General features: G+C 43.9%; 1 protein-coding gene across 4 annotated transcripts in view; it reads right to left on the bottom strand.

The window, feature by feature from the left end:
* Positions 1 to 19,885, bottom strand: part of CPEB2 (cytoplasmic polyadenylation element binding protein 2) — a 67,729-nt gene extending 47,844 nt beyond the window's left edge. Inside the window, exons 1-2 of one of the 4 annotated variants that reach the window (XM_081207717.1) lie at positions 19,220 to 19,885; positions 13,484 to 13,774 (exon numbers count right to left, since the gene is read on the bottom strand). In XM_081207717.1, coding sequence (XP_081063843.1) covers positions 13,484 to 13,774; positions 19,220 to 19,846 — 918 coding nt within the window. In that variant the 5' untranslated portion in view covers positions 19,847 to 19,885. The remainder of the gene's footprint in view (positions 1 to 13,483; positions 13,775 to 19,219) is intronic. The other 3 variants (XM_081207719.1, XM_081207718.1, XM_081207720.1) reach the window with 3 other exon arrangements.
* Positions 19,886 to 20,800: the final 915 nt, after the last annotated feature.

The following is a 20,800-nucleotide window of genomic DNA, read 5'->3' as shown; positions in this document are numbered from 1 at the left end:
GTGCACAAGAGAAACAGACAGACAGATGGAACACCCACATATGGAAGCTGGATCCAGTGAAATGGATACCATTGGAACTGACTAAATTTTCAGTTTCCCCCACCTCTTTCAAATCACAGATCCCAGCTGTCTTCATTGACTAAACCATAAAAATAATAGGATTTAGTTCCCAACACGACACAGATCCATATAGATTCTCAAAATTTTTCAAAGCATCCAGTCAAACTACCATCAAATTGTAGTTCACATCTGTGTTCTGTGATTTGTTGCTGATTTTATTGGCATACTGTGTAAAAAAATATGAAGATCCATGAGGATCTGTACCTCGAATCAATATTTTAGGGTGCTAACAAGCACTGCATCTGTGATTTTTTACCATGCAGTCTACCACTGCAAAGTTTAATTTAACATAAGGACCCCATATAACATAATGCAAATTCAAAAGGATCCATTTTAATCCTATAATGAATGTGTCCACAGATCCCAAAAATGTTTGTGACCTCTGTATTGTTGAAGCAGGAGGTTTAACAGGGTCTGGATAAGTGGTGTCAGGCCATCTCCTCCCAGATATGCTTGCTGTTGGTGTATCAGCCAAGGTACTCTAAACCTTGGAAGTCTCTTGACACAAATGATGCAAGCTTTCATGGATGCCTACATCGCTACCTGAATAAAGTGTGCTCTAAAGTAAAAACGTTATACCACAATTCTCTTTGCTGCAATACATTAATATGTACCGTATTTTTCGCACTATAGGACGCACTTTTTCCCCTCCAAAAATGAAGGGGAAATGTGTGTGCGTCCTATGGTGCGAATGCAGGCTTTTGCTGAAGCCTGGAGAGCGAGAGGGGTCCGTGCGCACCCACCCCTCTCGCTCTCCAGGCTTCAGGAAGCTATCCCAAGTCTTGCAAGCCCGGCGGGATGTCCCGCGGGCTCACAAGGCTTGCGGGCAGCAGCCTGCACCCAAAAGCTGGGGACAGCGGGGAGGCGCAGAGCCGCCACCCCGCTATTCCCCGACCTGATCTGGAGGCTGGCGGGGGGAGAAGCAAGCCTGCTTCTCCCCCCCCAGCCCCACAAGCTCGGGGGATAGCGGGATGGCAGCGCTCCGCCATCCCGCTATTCCACGACCTGATCTGGAGGCTGGGGGTGGGAGAAGCAAGCCTGCTTCTCCCCCCCACCATCCCCACAACCTCCAGATCAGGTCGGGGAATAGCGGGATGGCAGCGCTCCGCCATCCCGCTATTCCACGACCTGATCTGGAGGCTGGGGGTGGGAGAAGCAAGCCTGCTTCTCCCCCCCCCCACCATCCCCACAACCTCCAGATCAGGTCGGGGAATAGCGGGATGGCGGAGCGCTGCCATCCTGCTATTCCACGACCTGATCTGGAGGCTGGGGGTGGGAGAAGCAAGCCTGCTTCTCCCCCCCCACCATCCCCACAACCTCCAGATCAGGTCGGGGAATAGCGGGATGGCAGCGCTCCGCCATCCCGCTATTCCACGACCTGATCTGGAGGCTGGGGGAGGGAGAAGCAAGCCTGCTTCTCCCCCCCCCACCATCCCCACAACCTCCAGATCAGGTCGGGGAATAGCGGGATGGCAGCGCTCCGCCATCCCGCTATTCCACGACCTGATCTGGAGGCTAAGGGGTGGGAGAAGCAAGCCTGCTTCTCCCCCCCACCATCCCCACAACCTCCAGATCAGGTCGGGGAATAGCGGGATGGCAGCGCTCCGCCATCCCGCTATTCCACGACCTGATCTGGAGGCTGGGGGTGGGAGAAGCAAGCCTGCTTCTCCCCCCCACCATCCCCACAACCTCCAGATCAGGTCGGGGAATAGCGGGATGGCAGCGCTCCGCCATCCCGCTATTCCACGACCTGATCTGGAGGCTGGGGGTGGGAGAAGCAAGCCTGCTTCTCCCCCCCACCATCCCCACAACCTCCAGATCAGGTCGGGGAATAGCGGGATGGCAGCGCTCCGCCATCCCGCTATTCCACGACCTGATCTGGAGGCTGGGGGTGGGAGAAGCAAGCCTGCTTCTCCCCCCCACCATCCCCACAACCTCCAGATCAGGTCGGGGAATAGCGGGATGGCAGGCTTCAGGAGAGCCCCACCGCCAGCCCCACAAGCTCGGGGGACAGCGGGAGAGGCGCAGCGCGCCCTTCCCGCTGTCCCCCGACTTGGTTAGAAGGCTGGCGGGGGGAGAAGCCTGCTCCTCCCCGTCGCCAGCCCCGCAAACTCGGGAGACAGCGGGAGAGGCGCAGCGCGCCATTCCCGCTGTCCCCCGACTTGGTTAGAAGGCTGGCGGGGGGAGAAGCCTGCTCCTCCCCGTCGCCAGCCCCGCAAACTCGGGAGACAGCGGCAGGGGCGCAGCGCGCCCTTCCCGCTGTCCCCCGACTTGGTTAGAAGGCTGGCCCAGCCCCGCAAACTCGGGGGACAGCGGGAGAGGCGCAGCGCGCCATCCCGCTGTCTCCCGACATGGTTTGGAGGCTGGCGGAAGGCTTCCTCCTCCCCCAGCCCCGCAAGCTCCCAGAGCGATGCCAAAGCTGCGCGCAGCTTCGGCATGGCTCTGGGTCCCGTTCTGGGGGAGGGGGAAGCTCGGGCTTCCCCGCCCCAGCCCCGCGCCTGGCGGGGGGGGGGGGGATAAATTTTTTTTGCCTTTATTTCCCCCCCCCCCCAAATCTAGGTGCGTCCTACGGACCGGTGCATCCAATAGTCCGAAAAATACGGTAATTCCTTCTGAAACTTGCACACACAGTTGTTCAGAACCTCTGATTACCTCCAAGTGATTTCCAAACAAGAAAAAGAGCTATCAGTAAGGTCAGAATAATGCAAAATAAGAATATGTATTTCCTGGATACAAAACTAACACAGAGAAAAAACAACAGAAGTTGTTACTCAAGTCTAATATTTTGCTTTTTGGAACCACAGATTTCGATGTGTTTGCTGTTCAAAAGCTGTAACAAATAATTGAGCAAGGGTCATAGGCCCTGACAACTTTACCACTTAATCATAATTGACTATATGAGCTTTACAATATTTGTTAGCAATGATAAAGGAACAATAAAATAGCTACACGTTAAAGTGGCAAAGTATAAAAAAGCTGCATATTAAAAGCTGGAAGACTATGGGGAAACTACTTTAAGATACAGCAGTTGCAGCTTGAAAAAAACTGCTAGTTCAATATATCTTGGATTCAGTTTTGCTGAAACGAACCTGTAATCTCTGCATGTTATTAACAATGTAGTATTTATAGCTCTCTATAATGCATTTTCCTCAAATGTTGGCATTTCTAAGTTGCAAATGGGTTAAAATTCACATATTGAACTACTTAGGGTAAGGTTTTTGGAGCGAAATTAACGTATTTGCCCAAGGTTTGAATACACTCTCTAAAAAATATATTTTACTTGTTCATGGGATATCCAAGATGGATCACAATGGTCACTGAGCCAGTCTAATAAAAATACCAGTTTGGATTATTTGTAATGCAACTGTAGGCTTAGCACTACAATCCTTTTTCCTAATCATAAAATAACTTTCTGCTTCACCTTTCAGCTTTTTGCTACATCTGATAAATTTTAATGATATCTGTGAATCTCATAGTCTTATCTAGGATAAAAATCAACAGGTTTCTAAAAAAGCTCCCTTTTGGTTAAATTCATAATGATTTCATTATCATTTATATGAGAATTCCTTGCTTCAAGGTAATGCCCAGTGAAGGAAATAAATAATCCTAACTTCACCTATACACAGGTGATGGTGGGGAGGTCTAAACTGACAGTCACAGACACAGATAAAAAATAGCACAATGAAAATGTAAAGTTTGCATGTTGCAGCTGGGATAGCAACAGCAAATTCCATGTTGGGAATGATTAAGGGGACTGAAAAGAAAATTGCTAGTCTCTCCCTCACAAGGAGGACAACATAGAACAGAAGAAGGTACATAAAAGGACAACAAGAATGATAAAGGTAATGAAACATCTTCTCTATGAGGAAAGGCAAAAGTATTTGGAACTATTTAGCATGGTAAAAGATTTACTGAGGAAGGAATGTGGCAGAAGTTTATAAAATTATACACAATCTGGACAGAGTGAAGAAACACTGGCTCCATTCAGATGTCATGCTAAGTCATGGTTCAAGGTGACGCGAGTGAGCCTACTCTCTTCCCATGTTTTGTGTCTGCCTTTGTTTCCCAAACCATAACTAAGAGCCAAAGTGGAAAGTTCTGAACTCCTTCTCTTGGTCATGTGGGTTGAAGCAGAGTGAATAGGCCTGGGCAGATACATAAGCTCAGTGCCAAATGGCTCCTTAAACCAAGGTCAGTCAGCAAAACAAAATGTATAGGGGTAAGATGGCTCTAAAGTCTTATATGATGGACTATGACTGATTATCAATTAACTAACTGGCTAGTTCAGATGACAACCTTGAGCTAGGTTAAGAACTTTGAGAACTTAAAGTCACACGATCCAGGGAGAGTCCACATATGTATTAGCCTATTCCTACCTCTTTTTTGTAACGGTGACTGCTCCTGCCCAGGCTACACAGAAAAAGCATTTTGGTTCCTGAAATTATTTTCAATTGTACAGATAAAATATAACTGATAGAATTGTACAGGATGTGGTATTAGTGTGTGAAAACAGTCCAATGAACCTCAGGCATGCACTTCCAGATGGTGGAGATGTCAGGCACCATCCAGGCATCTTCATTTGGTCACAAGTGTCAAAAACCAGGTGCAAAATGTGCCTGGCTAATTCCGAACACTGGGCCTGGGAGGAGGTTAGGTGCATTCATGCAACACTAAGCCATTCACTTTCTCCCTGTCTCACAATGCTGCAACTCCAGTTCTTATATTCTTAATTACCCTCATCCAAATGAGATATTTAAACTGATAGACAAGACCACCAAACCTTGATTTTCTTAAGAGTCTGAAGTTATTCTTAATTACATTAATATACTGTATATCCTTCTTAAGAATTCACCAAGATATTTTATAGACCTTTCAGTCCATTCTAACTTCCCTAGAAATAACTTATTTAAAGTTGAAAGCTATTACTCTGGTTTTTTATATTATCTTGTTTTAATCCAAGTTATATTCAAATATTTTACTGTTTTTAAAAAACCTCAAATGTGGAACTGGAGTTCCCTTACCAAAAAATATGCGACTTGCTGTCACACAGGACCATTGGTCTCCTACCTCCATCATTTCTCTAAGCCAGACTGTCATGTATCTCCCACTAATTCTACTCACATGGGAAAAGGTACTTAAGAAGCCTACCTGGGATATGTGACAAATCTGACAAAATGACTATGGCTCTCATTGGTCAGAAAGATCCAAAGGTCACTCTCTTCAGGGAGAGGGGAGAAGGGAGAGGAGAGAGTGTATTTAAAAACTGAGCTGCTCTTGCAATTTGTCCCTCTCATAATCAGGAATCCAGGCTGGCTCTTCCATATCACCAGGAAGCTAACCAGCCTCACTGCCTATGTGTAAGTAGACTGAGATCATTGTGCTATTAGCAATTAGAATAAAAGTAATCAGGTGTTAGAGCCTTCCAGCTCTTTTTAATATTTCTGTTGGACCTTATTGCCCTTTTCCTTGTGTACTCTTAATAAATTTTCACAACTGAACTAGTGGAATCAGTATGTGACTGCCACCCTCCGGATTCGGGAATCACCACGCACCTAGGTTGCTTTGGGTTTAACGCTATTGAAATCTAAGAACAGAGTTAGGAAATCCAATAATTTGCCCTATTGTCAGGGAGAAACAGAGCGCTGGAGAGCTGACTTTACACTCTACATAAATTGCAAGGGATTGGCTGGAGACATGAAGCCTGCTAATCCAGGATCCCGGAATTTAACCATTAATTGGATATCCTCATTCCCTACCCCTTGCTTCTGGGGATATAGGTGACCAAAAAGGAGTGGTGGCAGCAGCAACTACTGGATATTAAGACTCAACTCTTAGTACTGCAGGGCAAAGAAAGGGGTGTGAGACGCTGTCCTAAGCATCCTCCCTTCTTCATGTCTATCACTAAAGCTGACCTCCTCAACATGGGGTTAGAAAGAAGCCAATTGATATTTAAAACTATGGAGATAAGGGTTTAAGTCAGATAACTGCATGACTAAGATAATAATAATAATAATAATAATAATAATAATAATAATAATAATAATAATAATAATAATTTTTATTTATACTAAGAAACCAGAGGCCTTCTCTTGGGCATTGTCGGCCAATTGGTGCCAAAGAAAGACAGAACTTTTTTTTATGTACACTACAACAGCAGCAAGAATACTTATCACAAAGTATTGGAAGACACAAGATGTACCCACCCTGGAAGAATGGCAGATGAAGGTGATAGACTACATGGGACTGGCTGAAATGACCGGCAGAATCTGTGACCAGGGGAAAGAGACGGCGGATGAAGATTGGAAGAAATTTAAAATTTATCTTAAGAAACATTGTAAAATTAATGAATGCTAAAATGTTGAAGTTTTAGAAAAAAGGGGATTACAGCTGTAAAAGATTAAGTAAAAGAAAAGAATAAGGGAAAATTCGATAAAACCAAGGGGCAGGATTTGCTGAAACAAATTTGGAAATTGGGATGCAGAAAGGGGAGGTATGGGGAAGTCGGTGAAGTAAGGTTTAAGAAAAAAGGATTAGAAATTATACATGTTTGTTTATGTGTTTGTTTGTTTGTTTGTTTGTTTGTATTGTGTAATGTTTGTGTTTATAAAAATTGTGAAAAACCAATAAAATTTTATTAAATAATAATAATAATAAAATAATAATAATAATAATAATAATAATTTTTATTTATACCCCGCCCTCCTCAGCCAAGGCCAGGCTCAGGGCGGCTAACAAGCAATAATAAAAACAAGATGCCTTAAATTAGGCATGATGTGAAGAACTGGAAAAGAGAGGGGCTTTTTATACATGAAAAAACAATAAAAATTACAATATGGGTCATTCAATGAAATTTATTGGCAATTGATTAAAGGAAGACAAAAGAAAGGACATCTTCACACAATGCATCGTGAGAGTTCTCTTGGCACAATAAATGGTGAAGACCAGGGAGTGAGATGACTTTAAAGGGGGATTAGACAAATTCATGGAGCATATGTTTATCAGCTATTAATCATGTACACTAAATGGAGTCTCCAGATTCAAAGGAAGAGTACCTCAAAGTACAATGAGGGAGGGTATTGTATTCATGCTTTGCACAAATCCTAATCTAAAATACTTCCATATGAGAAACTGCACAAGTCCTGCACATAAAACTTTACATGTGAAAACAGCATTAAATGTGAGGAAAAGCTACAATTCATGACAACCTACTAACGTGTCAACAACTTTCTACTATAGGCACAGGGCACTATTACATACATACATAGATTCATCAAGGTGTTTCAGTCCAGACAACAGGAAGAGATTGCTCTATTACAGAGACAAACTACATGTGATGCAAAAGATACTGATGGCATATTTTATTTTTTTGCTAAAAGTGCATATGAACGAGGGTATTTGACATCTAGATCAGGGAGGGCAAGATGTATAGGGCAAAACATACAGGTGCAATCAGAGAAATGGGGTTTCGGGGGGGGGAAATGAACTGGAAAATTCAATCTCATAGTCTAGCCTGCAAATTAGGGTAATTTGCAGGTTAATTTACATCTGAAAACTTTCAGTTAGCATGGGGGGAGGGAGAGTAGAATTTGGTGCCCTGCAGAGTTCTAATTTAGTATGGCTGTTTTATTTGTATTTAATGCACTAAGCTAAAAACTTTGAAAGTGCTTACCTTGTCTAAAACTATTTGAAATTTGTTTCTACACATCCATACATAGTTTTCACAGAAAATAAAGCTACAAAATGTTCTGCCCCACATGACTGGGTGCAGTTTGTGCTCATATTCCACTCCACGGGGAAAGTATTGTTGGGGTTCTAGTATACTAGCTTCTGCATAGCATTTTAGAGCACCAAAGGTAATAAGGCCACCAAGACCCCTAGATCCTTTCACATGTGCTGCTAGTAAGCCAGGTGCCCCCCCCCATCCTATATCTGTGCATCTGGTTCTTCTTGCCTAAGTGCAGAACCTTACATTTGCCCCTACTGAAATTCATTTTGTTAGCTTGTGCCCAGTTCTTCAATCTGTTAAGGTCATTTTGAATTCTGATTTTGTCTTCTGCAGCATTAGCTACCCCTCCCAGTTTGGTGTCATCTGCAAATTTGATTAGCATCCCCTCAATTTCTTCATCCAAGTCATTTATAAAGACATTAAACAACAACAGGCCCAAGACAGAACCATGTGGCACCCCACTTGTTACTTTTTTCCAGGGTGACAAGGAACCATTAATGAGTACTCTTTGGGTTCAGTCAGTCAACCAGCTACAAATCCACCTAACATTTACATTGTTCAACCCACATTTTAGCAGCTTCCTTGTGAGAATATCATGGCAGACTTTGTCAAAAGCCTTACTGAAATCAGGATACACTATGTCCACAACATTTCCATGATCTACCAAGTTTGTAATTCCATCAAAAAAAGAAATCAGATTGGTCTGGCATGACTTATTTGTGAGAAACCCATGCTGGGGCTTAGTAATCACAGCATCCCTTTCTAAATGCTCACAGACCAACAGTTGGATTATCTGTTCTAGGATCTTCCCTGGTATCGATGTCAAGCTCACCGGTTGGTATTTCCTGGGTCATCCCTTTCCCCCTTTTTGAAGATGGGGACAATATTTGCCTGCCTCCAGTCTGCAGGGTCCTCACCTGTTCTCCAAGAATTCTCAAAGATAATAGACAAGGACTCTTAAAATACATCCACAAGCTCCTTTAGTCCCCTTGGATGCAGTTCATCAGGCCCTGGAGATTTGAATTCATTTAAAGTAGCTAGGTGTTCCCTTACTGCCTCTTTTCCTATTCTGGGCTGCAGCTCCCTCCTTATATCATTTATTCTGTTATCACCAGATTGGGCATTGATTTCCTTTTGGGTGAATATAAAATAAAAGCCTTATTTACCTCGAGATCACACAGTGTTTGTTGGGAAAAGATCTTGCAATTTTGCTTTTAATAGCAGAAGCCAATAAGCCAGTAGGATGGCATGAATAATCATGTCATATAACAAAGGCAGAGAATTACCGGTAGCTGGAAGATTGTACAGGTGCCCGTGTAGATCATCCATACTTAACACAGCCAAGATGCAATGAGGAATAATCACAATCATAGAACATGCTCAGAGGAATAACTGAACTCTTATGGTGCTGTCTCAACTACAATAGCTGCCAATCTCTCCACTCATAAAATGTGCAAAAGCCATTTGCTATTCCAGAAGTGTGGGAAACAACAACAACAATCCTATTCTCTTATACAGTGGTGCCCCACAAGACGAATGCCTCGCAAGACGGAAAACTCGCTAGACGAAAGAGTTTTCCATTTTGGAGGTGCTTCGCAAAACGAATTTCCTATGGGCTTGCTTCGCAAGACGACAATGTCTTGCGAGTTCCTGCTGGTTTTTTTTCCTTCCCCCCCTTTTTCTAAGCCGCTAATCAGCTGATCCGATCAGCAGATAAACCGCTAAAAGCCGCTAATAGTGCTAATCCGTCAATGGGCTTGCTTCACAAGACGAAAAAACCGCTAGACGAAGAGAATCACAGAACGGATTCTTTTCGTCTTGCGAGGCACCACTGTACTTGTTTTATCTGCTTGCTTACAATTCATAAACAATTTCATGCTATACAGAACAAAATGATCCTAACTACTATCAACTTCACAGATTAAAGTTTATTAACTTTTTTATATAAAAAAGTAGACTTGACATAAATACTACAAGGTCAGAATGAGAATGTCTGTAGCTCATGCTGCTCCTCTTCTTTTTAATTCACATGCTTTAACGTTACAGCCTGGGAGAGCTTAGCTTCAATATGATAAAATTAGTTTCAAAAACTGTATAAAATGGTGCAAGGGTGGAGTCAAACATGCATCCTTTGTTACCATGGATGTCGCAACACATTTATGAAATCTGCTACACACAGCACTAAGAATTGTATAAGGAATAAATTCATGTTTTCCCAATAGCAAAGTATTGTGTTTTCAGTGCTAGGAAAATTCAATTCCTTCTCAACAAGACTTCCTTGAAAGTGATCTCCAGATTTCTCATAGTAATGGAAATGCCACTGCACATTAATAAATGAAAGATAATGGTCATACTGACTACTAACCTCACTGTTAAGATTAAGGTATTTTTCGTACTTTGAGAATACTTTCATAGAATCATAGAATCATAGAGTTGGAAGAGACCACAAGGGCCATCGAGTCCAACCCCCTGCCAAGCAGGAAACACCATCAGAGCACTCCTGACATATGGTTGTCAAGCCTCTGCTTAAAGACCTCCAAAGTAGGAGACTCCACCACACTCCTTGGGAGCAAATTCCACTGTCAAATAGCTCTTACTGTCAGGAAGTTCTTCCTAATGTTTAGGTGGAATCTTCTTTCTTGTAGTTTGGATCCATTGCTCCGTGTCCGCTTCTCTGGAGCAGCAGAAAACAACCTTTCTCCCTCCTCTATGTGACATCCTTTTATATATTTGAACATGGCTATCATATCACCCCTTAACCTCCTCTTCTCCAGGCTAAACATGCCCAGCTCCCTTAGCCGTTCCTCATAAGGCATCGTTTCCAGGCCTTTGACCATTTTGGTTGCCCTCCTCTGGACACGTTCCAGTTTGTCAGTGTCCTTCTTGAACTGTGGTGCCCAGAACTGGACACAGTACTCCAGGTGAGGTCTGACCAGAGCAGAATACAGTGGCACTATTACTTCCCTTGATCTAGATGCTATACTCCTATTGATACAGCCCAGAATTGCATTGGCTTTTTTAGCTGCCGCGTCACACTGTTGGCTCATGTCAAGTTTGTGGTCAACCAAGACTCCTAGATCCTTTTCACATGTACTGCTCTCAAGCCAGGTGTCACCCATCTTGTATTTGTGCCTCTCATTTTTTTTGCCCAAGTGCAATACTTTACATTTCTCCCTGTTAAAATTCATCTTGTTTCTTTCAAATGGAGGAAGAGTAGAGGAAAGACTCTGTTGATATATGGGGCACTGGCTTAGCAGTATAGTAAGTAGTATTAACAGTCAAGGCAAAATAGAGTAAGACCTCCTATTCCTGAATGACAACTCCACCCAATTACCAGTACACAATATCCAAGTTGCTTCTCAACACAGCAATATTAACCATAACACTTTTTTTTAAAAAATTACAGCGTGTGTGGAACAATTTTCAATTTGCATTCCCCAAACCATCAGCAATATAAACTCTGGGACTTTATCAAAAAAATATTTTAAAGTCACTAAATTCTGTACAAGTACACGTGTATCACTCACACAGATACCTCAAATTTCTGTGCCACTCAAACATCTACAAATGCATCAAGAAAAGCTGGCCCAACAATAGTATTATGAAGTTTCAGAACTTAATACAGTGGTACCTCGCAAGACGAATGCCTCGCAAGACGAAAAACGCGCAAGACGAATTTCCCTATGGGCTTGCTTCGCAAGACGAAACGTCTTGCGAGTTCTTGCGAGTTTGTTTCCTTTTTCTTAAAGCCGCTAAGCCGTTAATAGCCGCTAATAGCTGCTAATAGCCGTGCTTCACAAGACGAAAAAACCGCAAGACAAAGAGACTCACGGAACGGATTAATTTCGTCTTGCGAGGCACCACTGTACCTAACACATGCAAAAACTAAGTGTTGAATGAAAGATGATTTTCAAGATAGGACACACAGATTTATACAAAGCCATCTGCTGCAGTTAAATCCAGTTACTTCAACATCATTTCAACACAATTCTGCCCTGCAGGATGCAAGCTTCCAGCCTAAATGGGGAGCACAAAACTATGCCCACTAAAGGCCTACTCAATGTCGAATGAAAGTGTTGCCTCCTGTATCTTTGATCTGAGGCGATCTACATTGAAATTCCATTTTCAACACAACATAGTTGATTTATAGTTTGTGATCTTCTACACAGATTGTTTTCTCATTACTGTCTAGGCAAGCCACTCCACTGTTATCTATTAAGATTTTTGTTATGTGCAATATACTTTAACACTGCTCTGGATAACATCTTATTGAACTCTAATCCTAGCCTTGGTTGCAACATCTGCTAGTGTACACAACATCAACAGCACCAGACTCTTGGGGCCCAGGGAACATTTTTTCACCTGTGTTGGGAGTGTCTGATTGTAAAAAAAGTCATGGCATAATGTGTTTCATTAGTTTTCCATTATCTTCAAAACTTCTATTCAAATAACTCTACAAGGTTGGCTTTTAAATATATGGCACAACCAAACTCGACAACTGCACCCCAAAGAACTTACAACATGGCTGCTGGTACCACCTAGGATTATCCATGTTGCAAAAATTGAAGACACTAGGATCTGCAAATTTCTTTATGGTATAACAATGCATGGAACTTGACAACCAGAGAAATGATAATGTACAATGTAAAGTGCCCAAAGCTCTCAAACACCCAGAACATACTTTACTTTATGGTGGGACTATATTACTCATACTAATACAAATAATTTTTATTAATAAGTCCATATGCCATGCTTTGAAGAAAAGCATGGCATATGGACTTATTAATAGTTGTTCTTTGATATGTGTCTACATCACTCATGTACTCATTGAAAGAAGTGATAATACAACACATTTTCTTTGATATTTCGGCTATTGCCTTGTTTTGTAGTTTATGCAAAACTGAAAAAACTCATCTTTTTTCAGATTCTCTAAGTACCAAGTTGCTCATTTCAGTGGTATGAAATGCAGGGAAAACTGACAAGGAAACCAGAGTTAATTTACAAGGGAAATCATATGACAAAAGTATAAAAAAGAGAATACTTGCATTCCAAATCTAAATATTTGCAGTGCCACGTTTGCAATGCCAGCAGAAAGTCATTGCTATACTAATGCAGTATCAAGATCCACAGTGCTAAGTATTCCACCGTACTGACTGTTGACCTTCATAGCAAGTTTCAGGGTGCAAAACATTGCTCTGACAATATACAGTGGAACTTCGGGTTACATGACCTTCAGGTAACGTAACTTTCGGGTTGCAAACGTGGCCAATCTGGAAGTGTATACTTTCGGGTTTCATCACGTGCGCATGCGCAGTACTGCTCTATCACGCCGCGTGCGTGCACAGAAGTGGTGCCTCTAGATGCGGACTTTCTGGGGTACGTACGAATTAAGTTTCGTACCAGAACGAATTAAGTTCGTATCTGGAGGCTCCACTGTATAAACGTTACAAAAGCTGCATGATTAAGGAAGTATTCAGTTTTATCTCATTCAATATCTACAGAGAGAACTAAACAACACAAGCTATATATTAAGGAGATGTAACTGTAGTCAGAAAGTACATTTTCATCCATCTTACTTATTTAAAAAACAGCATGTTGGCAAAAGTTGAACAACATCAAAAGGCTGTGGTTACATACCATTCTTACCTGTAAGGGTAAGAGCGTGTTACTGTTGCTGTCCGTTCGGAAAACATTATCTTCAATCCATGATTTAGGAGTCAGTGATGGAGTAGAACGAGTAAACTTGGGAGGAGCTATGACGTTACCAGAAAACGGCTTCTTTAAGGGAGAGATCTGGTTCATAGTTCCTGGAATTCCCATGTTTCCAGTTCTACGATGGTCTCTACCATGCACACTTCCCCAAGACATATTTCCTGTGCTCCAGCCAGTACTCTGATGGTTGCTCCAGGGTGATGTCTTCAGAAGAGGCTGAGGAGGGGAAGCGAAGGAGGAGAAATACTAAAGTTATTTGAAAATATTTCTGATCAATTTCTTTAAAAGTATTGGTAACACAGCCTAATCCTATGCATGACTGCTCAGAAATTATGTCTGCTGAATTCAGAATTCCGCTTACTCCCAAATAAGCTTAATACCACAATCTTATTAAAGCCAAATTGACTTTTTCTGGATCAGGGCAACAGGAGAAACACAAAACATAGTTTTTAGTTTTTTTAAACCTAGCATATACAGTCATACCTCAGGTTAAAGTAGCTTCGGGATGAGTATTTTCGGGTTGTGTGCTGCGGTGACCCGGAAGCAGCGGAGCACGTTACTTCCGAGTTTCGCCACTCGCGCGCAAAATGATGTCACGCGCATGCGGGGAAGCAGTGCACACGCGGACATGGGTTGCATTCGCTTCAGGATGCGAACGGGGCTCTGGAACAGATCCCGTTCGCATCCAGAGGTACCACTGTACGTTGTAGTGACATGAGAATGACAACAGGTATCTCTGGCGATTGCTATGAGAGGCTCAAGCTCTCTATTCCCATCTCAATTTCTGCATGTTATTTTTCTAGGGCAGAACTTGGGGGCCCAGCCACTTTAAGTACTAATCTTATAATACCAAGGAAATAAAACTTTTTTCTTTCTGCTAATTTCCTCTCTTGCTGTGAGATCAGTCCCACACTCTCTCTCTCTAAAAGTTTTAGTGCCCCTGTACTAATGAAAGCAAAGATGTGACTGACTAAAAGAGTACAAAACCAAAAGTTGCCACTTATTAATAGAATCTATTTCCTATGTGTAGACAGAAACAGATGAATCAGGTTTTAAAGAAAAATGTCAAAATTACAGGCCAGATTTATAATATCCCAAAATGATCAGCCCTGTTCTCTCACAAATTAGGAAATATTTGCAATTCCTCAACTTGAGTGCTTGGTTGAACTTGCAGTCCAGAGTCTCACTGTTCTGTATCTCTAACATTATTCATAAATAATTAAAATGAAAACTGGCACTTGCTTTATACATACCACTGAAGGTTTCATACACACACACACACACACACACACACACACACAAGTAATAATACGTATTTATCCCTATTTCAATAATACTGTCTTCCTATATACATTTATTTTGATAAGTGAGGTGATTCTCTCAGGATTACAGAAGTATGCAAGGCTTAAAGTGCAACTCAAAATTAAGTCTTACTGTGTTCAATGGGGCTTGCACCCAGGTGATCAAAGTACTGTATAAGACTGCACCTTTAATGTCCCACAGATATTTGCTAGCTCAGCTGTCCATAATACTTATGTGTACTCAGCTCTTTATCTTTCAGACTGTTGGTGTGACAGAAATAACTGTTACAATTTTCAAAGGTTTTCTGACTATTCACCTGGAAAAGATCATTATTTATTACAGCTGATTGGGTGAGTTGCTATTTACAAGCTTAAGGTAGCTATATTTGGGGTTTTTTATGAAACAGCTAAAGCTAGGCTATAAAGCATCATCATATACAATAAAAGCATAAGAAGTCGATGACTTAAGAAGTAAGTTAAAGCATAGTAGCCCTAGGAAAGGTAGAGGGATGGTCCAGGTTTGGGGGGGGGAGGGAGATGTTGCACAGAATAACCATTCAAAATTCCTTCTTTAGCTTTTGGTACAATATTTTATGTCAAGTGATATGACGGAAAAGCTTTTCAATGTCACTGATACGGGAACAGCTATAGCTGTGCAATGTGTCAACCTCCAATGTTAATAATTTAACACTTGGCTTAAAAAACAACAACCCCGTACATTTAAAAAGAATTTGGGAGGGGCAACTTATAGTACTGCAACAACTAGAGGGCTACTATTCCCATTAGCCCCAGTCACCATGGCCAATCGTCAGGGATGATGGGAGCTAGTATCTCACAGGAACAGTCACGATATAATTATTTCAAAGTGAAATATTTTCAAGACTGTTGTGATACATCCTGGTGAAGAAGATATATAAACCATTTGGGTAGGATAATTAAGCAGACACTAAAGTCCTATATAATTGCAGATAGACATGGTCAGTCTTGAATGTCTCATGCTGCAATTTTTAGGAGAAATATGCATCATACTGTAAAACTACAGTGGTGCCTCGCAAGACGAAAATAATCCGTTCCGCGAGTCTCTTTGTCTAGCGGTTTTTTCGTCTTGCGAAGCAACCCTATTAGCGGCTTAGCGCTATTAGCGGTTTAGCGGCTATTAAAGGCTTAGCGGCTAAAAGGCTATTAGCGGCTTAGAAAAAGGGGGGAGGGAGCGAAAAAAAATCGGAACACTTGCAAGACGTTTTCATCTTGCGAAGCAAGCCCATAGGGAAATTCGTCTTGCGAAGCAGCTCAAAAACGGAAAACCCTTTCGTCTAGCAGGTTTTCCGTCTTGCGAGGCATTCGTCTTGCGGGGCACCACTGTAACAGGGAAGGTAACAGGATTTTCATCTTTACAGCTAGTCTGATGCCCACCAAGTACTACTATTTATAAAGCTTAAAGCACAAAAGGCAGAAGAGATTTCATTTGCTTTGTGAAAAACTTAAAAATTGTTTCTGTAATTCTTAGCTTGTCCAACAATAGACTGAATAGTGAATATCAAAGATACTTTTAAAAAATCTTATTTTAGTTTCTCCATTAAATACAACTTATAATTCTTTTTTGTTTTGTCATTGTAGGTCTTTATTACAGAAACACAGTTGGTTACACAATCATAATTAGATTCTACACCATCATGGGTGACATTTGATCTCAATCCACTTTTGACCTGCTAGGCAGCCGCTTACTCTCTCAGCCATCTGTAAAATGGGAGCAGCAGCAATCTACAAGGCCAGCTTGTTCCAAGAAGCAAGAGGCCTTTAACATTAAAGAGCTTTAAATGAATCAATAAAAAGATTAGAAGGAAAATGTTTAATGCTAAGCATAAATGTACAATACTAGAGCACAAACAAAATGCAGCACATTACCCGATGAACAAGGAAGTTTAAAGCTAGTCTGTTATAGAAAACATGAAACTGTAAACTTATATTACTGTGAGTATGCAGAGCTCATTGAAAGAAGAAAGCTTCCAACCAATGGGAGAAAAGGTTTTCAGCCCACCCATAAGGTAGCAGTAAGTGCTGCATGTGAAAAGACTGGGACAACCTGAAATACCACACTGAAACTTTTCTTGGCATCTACAGCTGCTTATGCAAGCTGCTTAGCACATAGCTCAGTGTTGCAAAATAAAACATAAGCGGAAATTTGTGTACAGACCTATTCACAACCTGGATAAATCAAGATACTCAGTTTAAGCTGCTTTAGGCCAATTTATGGGTGTGTGGATTGGAATGCCAGATTTTGGACTACCACTTATGGTTGTTGGTTTACACATATGTATAACTCATTTAAACAAAAAACAGTCACTATAAACTAATAAACTTGTCTGAAACAGATGTTCAAAACTGCCCTGTTCTGTTCATTATGAAGTTATGATGTTGCTGATTCACTGCAAAATAAAACTATTGAATAAAAGCAAATAAAATCTATAGGTAGCCAGTATAACAACCCAGTGAATATTACTTAAACATAACTATGTTATGTAGACCCTTCATCATGGGCGTAGCCAGGATTTTGATTGATCCCCCCGCCCGCTACACCCATGCCCTTCATAACTGAAATCCTGTGTATACTTATCCAGATGTAAGTTGTACTGAATACAGAACATATTTATTTGGTAATTTATTTGGTTTGAAAAAACTGATAATCTGCTTTTTGAGCTCATACTCCACAAAGTGGCTATCATCGTTAGGTAAAAATACAATACAAAACCATTAACAAATATCCAGCGGAAAAACCCAATGCAAAATAAACAATAAAAACTAGCAGTAAAATTCAGCAGATCTCAGCATAGAAACCCTAGTTTATTTACAAGTAAACATGCATAAGATTGCACTGATTGTATTGTTAAGTGCATGAAATGTCTAGGCCATATTATCTATACAGAGAATAAATATTTAATGGAAAAAGCCTAACCATGTTTACTCAGAAGTAAGTTCTACTGAATTCAATAGGGCTTTCTGCCAGTTAAGTGGGTTAAGACTGCAGATTTGATCAAGAGGACTGGGAAGAGAGAGCAGCCAACTGAATGCTAGTACAGTAATTTATTATGAATTACTGTAACAGAAACTAAGAGAAAGATGTGGGAGTTAAAGGTCTCCTTTGTCTTCCTAGGACTTCTTCACATATTACCGAATTCCAACAAAGAAAGCACTTTCATGTATTGCACAATGTAAGTCCAATACAGAACACCGTATGTGACAATTACACCTCAATGGTTGATTGCCCAATGCACACATACTGTGCAAAAAAAGCAAACATATAAGATCATCCACACACAACTGACCTACACACAGGATTCATTTTATCTTTATTTTTTTACGACTTATTTTTCACACTGGAATTTTGTAACTTGTGAAATCATCCTAAAGATTATAGCACATATTTATTCCCCCTTGCCCCTACCCTGAGGGAACCTTTGCACTAGAAAAGCCATATACATGGTCACAAGTGTTCCCTTGTGGGCACATTGGACCGGGAGGTCAGGTGTGGTACGTCTTGTCTACTCCCAACCCCTAGAAAAACTCCTCTCTCCCAAGGAAGGCATCTTGGGCCCCCACCATGTCCCACTAGCCAGCTGGCGGCTTGACACTGCTCTGACACTTCAGCATGTGCATTTGTGTCGTTCAAAATCTCTCACATGTGCCTGCCCAGGCTAACTCCCTCCACTGTTCTCTTTGGCCCCCCAGCCCCTTCCTCATGCAGTCCCTCTCCTCAAAAAAGATTCCTGCCGCAGCAGACATGGCAAACTCTTCTTGGAAGAGAGCAACCCTACAGGGCAGGGTTCAAACCTGAGAAGCTTTAAACCTAAACAGAACTTGCCACCATATTTCCTTGGTCAATTTCCATGCATTCGAAGTGTGTGTCCCCCCATTCTTTTATGTTTTCAGCAAAAACAATTTTTAAAGCAAAAATAACACGCATGTTTCCAAAACAACGCCACTAAGGTCCTTCAATCATAGGACATCCTCTTTCGAGATATATAGACACACACTCCTCTTCCTTTGACACACACACAGAAAAACACAAACCCTGTTTCACCACCAGCTTTCTGTCAGCAATTAAATTCCTCTTTGCCCAGCCCTCCGGCCATTAAACAACCTACGGCCTTCCAAAGGGGGGAGGACGACCGTTAATACACCGTTTTCCTGCGCGATCCTGTATTCAATCGATAGGTCCAAACGGCTTCGCCGCGAATGCCTTGATCGGACTAGGAGGGCCAGATCGGGGAAACGGCCAGTAATCGGCAATAGCTACCACAGAGCTGGATCTTCTCCTCCGGGTCGCCACCCACCCTGGACCCCCGATTCCCGCAGCACCCACCTGGTGGTGGTTGTAGGAGTTCCTCTGCTGCAGGAAGGCGGCTGCCGCCGCGGCCGCGGCCGCCTGGTGTTGGTGGTGCTGCTGCTGCAGCTGCGGGCTGACGGGCGAGCGCCGGTTCTGCTGCTGCTGCTGCTGAGGTAAACTGATCTGAGGCGGCGGCGGCGCTGCGGAGAAGGGGCTTCCGAAAGGCCCGACGGAGGCGGCGTGGGTCGACACGGGCGAGAAGCTCTGGAAGAAAGCCGGGTTGAGGGACGACGGCATCCCGCCGCCGCCCGCCGCGTAGAAACTGCTGCCGCCCTCCGAAGACGACGACGACTCCGGGCTCGGCGGAGGAGCCATGGCGGCGGCTGAGGCGGCCGGAGGAGGCGCCTGCGGCGGCGGCGGCTGGCCCGGCGGCGGTTGCTGAGGCGGCGGCGGCGAGGTCTGCACCGACCACGGCGTGCCGAAGCTGGGCAGCGGCGGCGGCGGAGGGGAGGCCGCGGCTGCCGAGGAGGAGCCTCCGCCGTGAGGGCTGCCCAGCTCGGGGCTCTGCAGGCTGCTGAAGCCCGAGCCCAGCCCGCCGGGCAGGAGGCTCCCGGCGCTGCCCAGCAAGTGGCTGCTGCTGCTGCTGCTGGGGGGAGACTCCATAGGGAGGAGGGCGAGAAGGGAGCGGGCGACGGCGCCGCTTCACCACCACCTGGCAGTCGGCGTCGCCGCCGGGCGCCACATCGGGGTCCAGCCGAGGGACGCCGTGGGTCCGCTGGCGGCGGCGGCGCTTGGGCTGCTGCGCTGTGAGGAGAAAGGGCGGCGCGGGCGAAGCGAGCCTTCGGGGCGGCTCAGCTCGCGAGGCGGCGGCGGCGCCGCTGAGGGAGAGGCGGGAGGCCGCCGCGGGTTGACACGCAGCAGGCGACTCCCTCGTCCGGGTCGGGGTTTAAAGCCGGCCGGGGCGGAGAGAAGAGGAGAGCGGTGGGTGGGGGCCGCCGGCGCCGCCCGCTTCGCCCGGCGCTCCAGCCTCGCCTTCCCCGCCGTCAGCCCCGCCAGCGGCGCTCGCCCTCCCCTGACAAGCGGCTTCGGCTTCTCGGGGAAGCGGCGTCCGGAGCGGCGAGGAGGACCGAGGGCGACGCCTCCTCCCTCCGCCGAAGCGCTGCTGCTTCTGGCTCGGCGCTTTCCTTTTTCTCCCTCTCTGCAGCGTCCGGCTCTTTCAGTCAATGCAAAGGCTGCCCTTCTTCTTTTCTCCCCCTCCTCGCTGCTGCCCAGTTTTTATTTTGTTGGGGGGGGGGGCGAGCCAATCTTCCTTCCTGGCTTGCTTCGCCCCCAAAGTACCCAGCGATGGCGAAACCAGACCTTCCCTGCTCGTTGCTAAAAGAGGCTTCGGCAGCAAAATCGTGTATTTGGGCTCTTTTGGGGGGGGGCAGGGGGCGGAGAGAAGTGGGGGAGGGTTTTAACTAACAAAAACCTGTCCTGGACAAAAAAAAGGGGGGGGGACAACCACCGCCCTTCACGGAATAGAAATTGTCAAAGTTATTTAAAAAAAAAGATTCAGTATATGTATATCTAGAAGCAGCCCCGTTTCTGACTGGTGTCCAACTCTATTGACTGGAT

Source organism: Podarcis bocagei (genome assembly GCF_964188305.1).
Source record: "Podarcis bocagei genome assembly, chromosome: 9".
Classification (NCBI taxonomy): Eukaryota; Metazoa; Chordata; class Lepidosauria; order Squamata; family Lacertidae; genus Podarcis; species Podarcis bocagei.
The sequence above is the reverse complement of the archived record's forward strand: the minus strand, read 5'-3'. Positions and strand labels throughout refer to the sequence as shown.